A 5,917-nucleotide genomic window follows, 5' to 3' on the forward strand; every position below is an offset into this window, starting at 1 on the left:
TTCCTGCTGTGCACGAGCTGTCCCCCGGGGGAAAGGCCTCACCCCCAGGGATCTGCACACCTTACTCCCATATTTTTATCAAACCTTTGCTCACATGTCACTTGGCAGTGAGGCATTCTTTGGTCACCTTAGCTAAAAGTATACTTCCTTGACATTTCCTATTCCCATTTCCGACTTTATTTTTATCTTTGTTCTTATCACCATCTAGCATAGTCCATTTTACTTACTACTTTTACATTTTACTTACTACTCTTGCTTATTTTCTGTCACTCCTTGATAGAATGCAGGCTCCACAAGGGGAGAGAGTTTTGTCTACTTTTTTCACTGTTATATCTCAAGTGCCTAGAACAGCATCTGGCCCATAGTTGTTATTCAATAACTATTCACTGCATAAATGAATAATTTTTAAAAAATCAATAAAAGCCACACAATATAATGTATCACAATATATAATAACATGTACTGAGACTAGTCATCAATAATCTGTCTTCCTATATAGATGAGAATCTTCCAAAGGCAGAAATTTTATCTTACATCTCTTTTCGTTCTTAGGGACTGGCATAGAATGTTACATATACAGCAATTACTCAATAAAAATATTTGACAGAAAATTTTGCCTAAAGACAAATCACTGGAAGATAAAAATAGAACAACAGAATAATTATCTAATTCAACAATAGACCGGCATATAAGAAAGAATGGCTCTAAAAGTAGTCTTTCTCCTCTAATATTTACGAGTAATAGCTTTCAATGCTAACTTAGGACATCCGCTCCAAAACTGATCACAGATTGCCATGAATCAAGATGGCTATCAGGCTTGCTGTCAAGGATGGTAGGTGAGGACTGGCTCTGGGCCAGATACCTTGGCCACCTCATCTTAGTGTCTTTGAGACCAGTACTTGGAGTGCTGGAGATATGTAGCAATTTACTATATAGTTCTCTCTTTTATAAAATGGCAATAATTCCTCATTACACTTCCTCAAAATCAACTGAAGTTTGTGGGTCAAAGCTCGTCAGAGGTTCCTAGAGTAGTGACAGAGAGTCATAAGCATAACATTCCAAATAATGACAGCAAAGGAGTTGAAAGGTGACTCTGAGCCAGTCCAATTTACATAAAACTTGTATGTGAAATATAAACTGGCAATACAAAGGTTACACCCAGACAGGTTTGCAGTATAATTCAGGGCAACACCTAAACTGGTTTCAACACATGCTAAAGAAGTACAATGGAAATAAGATGAGAAGAAGATTTTATTTCTCCAAGTATGACTCCTTGGAGAAAAGTGTTTGCTAACCTGACTAATTTCTGGAAAAGCAACAGCTGTTACAGGATAAAAAGAAAAATAAAGGATTCAAATTCTGACCAAAAATTCTGAGTTCCGTTTAGAATATGAAGAGAAATGAAGAGAAAGGCAAAAATAAACAACAACAAAAAAACCCAAACCCTAATTTTCAAAGATACAACCAAAATCACAGAATTACCATATTAACCGACGTAGAGACAATAAATGGTTCTTTTCTATTTGCCTACCAAAGGTCTATGGCTCACTGTGTAGGCTTGCTAAGTAAATAATAATACAATACAAAGCACTTTTTACTTTTAAAATCCTTTCATTATTTTATTTAATCTTAATTACATTCCCTCAAAATTACCTGATCTAATTATCTAAACATCCGCTGGCAGGCAAGCAAGACATGAAACGAAATACATCTGGGAGGAGACAGGAAGAGATGCTTTGATATCGACATTCATTTCCTTCGTGTGTAACAACTCGTGGGTTTTTCTGGTTTCCCTCTTCTGTCACCCACTCCAACTATGGTGGGACATATAAAACTAGCTCACCTAAACTAGCCTGATCTGACATTGTATTACACAAGACAGCATCAGTAGCTGTGTGAACAGGTCACAAAACACTCAGTACTAAGTTTCTACATAATTCTGGCTTCCTAGTGACTCTCAGTATTTCAACAAGATCATCTAATGGTCTTTCGAAATTTAAAGCCGAGCAGTAAACTCAGAAACAACACATCATCCAGCTTGCTAGGACTGTACAGCAAACTTAACAACGCTCAGATAAATTTTATCTCTGTAAAATAACTTTGCTGCCACTTGGTTATAAAAAAACGGAACTTTCTAATGACCTTTAACTCTTGGTTAAGATATATTTCAAGGAGCTTCCTTAACTGGAGATGCAGGATGTTTTGTTTTATTGTAGCACTAAATAACAAGTCCATAAATTACCAGATAAAAGCAAGGAACGGCTTTCCTTTTATTAGCTTACCCAGTTTAGCGGCGCCCTCTGGTGGGTACTCAGGAAACTGACCCTCGGAAGGGACACTGACAGTTCTCCTCAGGCATCGCCCTTTGGTGGAATCTGTCTGCTGCTCCTGTCCTCCCTCCACAGGCATCTAGGCAACCAAAAGGAAAAGAGATGAAACTTAATAGTCAGCTCACCATAACTACCTTCTGGCTGAATGATGTTTTCAGTTAATAAGACAGGACTTTGTAATCAGCGGAGCAAAGTAGAAAAAATGTAGAAATAAAGTATATACAATGGTAAGGTATTACCAACCACTTTTCAGGAAGCTTTTCTTTAAAAAGAAAACTGAGAGATCAGGAAAGGTGAGCGTGCAAATGAGCTTACTGGAAATATGGACAAATCGCATCCAGGTGTGCACCTGCTTTGGAAGCTCGGAAAACTAAATAAAACGCCCACACAAATAAAAGATCCTTTTACATCAGAAACTGGTTCACGAGCTCCAATTCTGCACAATGCTCAACAAGGTAAATGGAAATAAAAGTCGACCAGAAAGACTCAGCTCCAAAATTCTCTTAAAAGAAGATTTTGTTAGATAGAAGTAGTAAAATCACCCCCTTTCTTCAATTTTAGAATTAAGCACTTCGAGATAGTTAATAAAACACATTTTCAGTGCAAACTTATATACTTACATAAAATAGCATATTTTCTCCCTAAAGTGAGTTTAGTTTTTGAAATCCTAAAAAATGTTTTTTTCTGGCATAACTTCAGAAGCACACCAAGTGTTGTTTGTATATGTGGTACGAGAGCTATGAATGGTACGAGAGATCTCTAATACCAACAACTATTTTACAGCTTACAAGTTATTGTAAAGTAATGAGATGGCGCTGAGTTCCTTTCACAATGACATTTCACTAGCAACCTTTACCGAAACTAGAACAGTATTGGTGACATCTAAACTAATTTGGCAAAATATGTCAGTAAATAATCATAGTTTCTAATTTCTTATGGCTCCAATACTGAACTTTTAACAAATTGCAAAAATAATGACTAGCATTAAGTTCTTACTATGTGCAAGGCTAAGGAATTTATGTGTGTGACACTGTGGGGGAGCCATTATTATTATCCCCTTTTTACAGATGAGTCATAATTTATTTCTACAGATGACTGCAGTGAGCACCCATCACATCAACTGATCCAGAAAAATGGATGTGTGTATGCCTGCGGCTTTGCCTCAGTAATCCGACTCCTATGACTGGGGTCAAGGGGATGGCAGCAAGGGAAGCTTGTTACTGAGAACCTGCAGAGTAAAGTCCTAACGTCTTCATAACAGACTGAAAACTTTCACTTGTTGTGGGACCAAAAATTCCCCGTTTCCTCATTAGCATAACTATGATTACTGCTTGCACACTGACAAACGAAAAGGCAGAATTAAGAAAGGTCAAACTCTAAAAAACAAGGGGAGACCAAACAATAGCATCAGTAAAGACAAGGACTCCTCCAAAGGCACTCTGTAACTTAAAACTTTACAAACAGTAATCTAAGTCACCCATCCCTTTCAGGATGAAAATTATATTATCCCTACTTAAATAATTAAAAGAATGGCACTGAGAGGTCAAATAACTCCCTTGTAGTAAGAAAGGCAGAAATGTATCATCTACCTGTCTTAAAAGTAGAAAAGAACGGGGTTAATTTGGGGAAAAAAGTTGGTATTTTTGAAGAAATAGATGAACCTAAATAAATATAACTATTTCCTGCATAGTTCTAAAAATGCCTATTATCTGAAATAATGAAGGCCTATGCCATAAATAAACGATAGTAGTTATTTTTGATATTATATGATCTTTTCTGTGGAAATTTATAAAGGCTACATTCGGGAAAAAGTAAGAAAAGGCTTCTATTATCATATATTTTGTCTCTGCCATTTCTAAGGAGAGGATAAATAAGTTATATCTTCTTATTTGGACCTAAAATGCACTCACAATTATTTTCTCAAAGTTTTAATGAAGACTCCTCGTTTCTTAAAATATAATCAAAGGCTTCCTTTAAAGTATCGCTCTTACAGGTTAGGGCAGTTCACCTCTGACTCGAGACAGTGCTGACTTTGATTCTAAACCTGCGTCTCTTATGAACATTTTACTTTTACAGCACTATCGATTGCTTCTTACCTAAAATATTTTGACAAGATATTGATCTCCTTGAAAATTAGAGGGCTCATATTTCAAGGATCATCAAACAAACCAAGCTGGAGCTCACAAATCTTAATACACAGCCAAAGAAAATCAGTTTTAGACAGTCATTTTTAGAAAAGCAATTTTGTTCATTCTGACTCTTCTAATTTAGTTTACTAGTTCACATTTATTGTTTATACTGAATTACTCTTTAAAATTTGTATATCTTCCAGGTTCTACAACATAAAAAAGAAAAAATTTTTAAGTCTTTTTAGCCTTGTACTGTTCTTTGAAGTCCTCTTTTTCCCCAGGGAGAAAAAAAAAAAAATCAAGCACTTTAATTTAAGCCATTTCCGACGAGGAAAGTGGAACCAGTAAGGAGTAAATGGCATCTAAGACATGCGAATCACGATGTTAAACTGGACCTCTGCCTTTTAGTCCTCGTTAGTGCTAAGCCACCCATGACAATGGAAGAGCAACATGCACAAATAAATCCAGCTACTTAGAAAACATTATACACACATGCACATATGTATATACGTGTGCATGTATGTATATGTATGTATGTTATATATATGCATAGGCATATCATTTTCTACAAAATCGCCTTCCCTTTAATTTACAATTACATAGAAATTAATTGCAATTTCAATCTGAACACATACAGATTAACTAAAATAGTCAAGGAAAGAAAACCAAGATTATGCTACCTAGCAAAAGAAAGCTCTTCTCAGTTATTTCCTTTCCTAAAGACTGCTTAAATGATGTTCAAGTCTCCGGTACCTTTAAAAGGACACAAAGAACGCATGTGACGGGGGAAGGTATCCCTCTGCCCATCCAGGGCAGAATTCTGAATTTATCTGTTATATAGAGCTTCTGCATAAGTTTTTCCACAAAGAAAGAACTCTTCTGCTAAAAAGGTAATTTAAAACTGCTAAACTCCCTAATATAGTATAGCAGGTTTACCACAGTATGTGTTCAGCTTCAAACTTTACATCCAGGGACACCCAATTGCTTGCACTTCCTTACTACAGTCCCTACTCTGTAGCTGAGCGCCTTTGCTTAGTCTGTTCTCTCCGCAGGAACTATTTCCCCTTGCTCTCTCTTCTAGTCTATCCCTGCCAGGTAAACTGTTTACCTTGCGCTTAGGACAGACAGGGCCTCTTCCAAGAATCTTCCCTGTGTACCAGGCCCCGATGGGAAGGTTAAGGTACCCTCCCCTGATGTTCCTCCAGTAACAGAACTTTCTCTGTCACTACACTTATCACACTGAATTATAATCATTCCTTTGTGCAACTAATTCCATTGAAATTAACAGCTTGTATCTTACCCGTCATCCCCAGACCTTAAAATAGCTCCAACCCGCAAATAAATGAATGAATATTTAATAGGTAGAGATGGTGCCATTTTAAACAAAGGAAAAAAACATAACATCAGCCAAGAAGTTGGTAAGCATTGGACTTTTTTGTTTTATTTTGGAACAGGGAG

General features: G+C 36.6%; 1 protein-coding gene across 4 annotated transcripts in view; it reads right to left on the minus strand.

Annotated features, from left to right (window-relative positions):
- The window catches only part of RASAL2 (RAS protein activator like 2), a 244,807-nt gene that overhangs the window by 118,449 nt on the left and 120,441 nt on the right, over nt 1-5,917 (minus strand). For all 4 annotated transcript variants that reach the window (XM_015586236.2, XM_006907785.3, XM_015586235.2 and 1 more), the window contains exon 3: nt 2,283-2,409. In XM_015586236.2, the coding sequence (XP_015441722.1) occupies nt 2,283-2,409 (127 nt within the window). The remainder of the gene's footprint in view (nt 1-2,282; nt 2,410-5,917) is intronic.

Source organism: Pteropus alecto, unplaced genomic scaffold (assembly GCF_000325575.1).
Source record: "Pteropus alecto unplaced genomic scaffold, ASM32557v1 scaffold101, whole genome shotgun sequence".
NCBI classification, from domain to species: domain Eukaryota; kingdom Metazoa; phylum Chordata; class Mammalia; order Chiroptera; family Pteropodidae; genus Pteropus; species Pteropus alecto.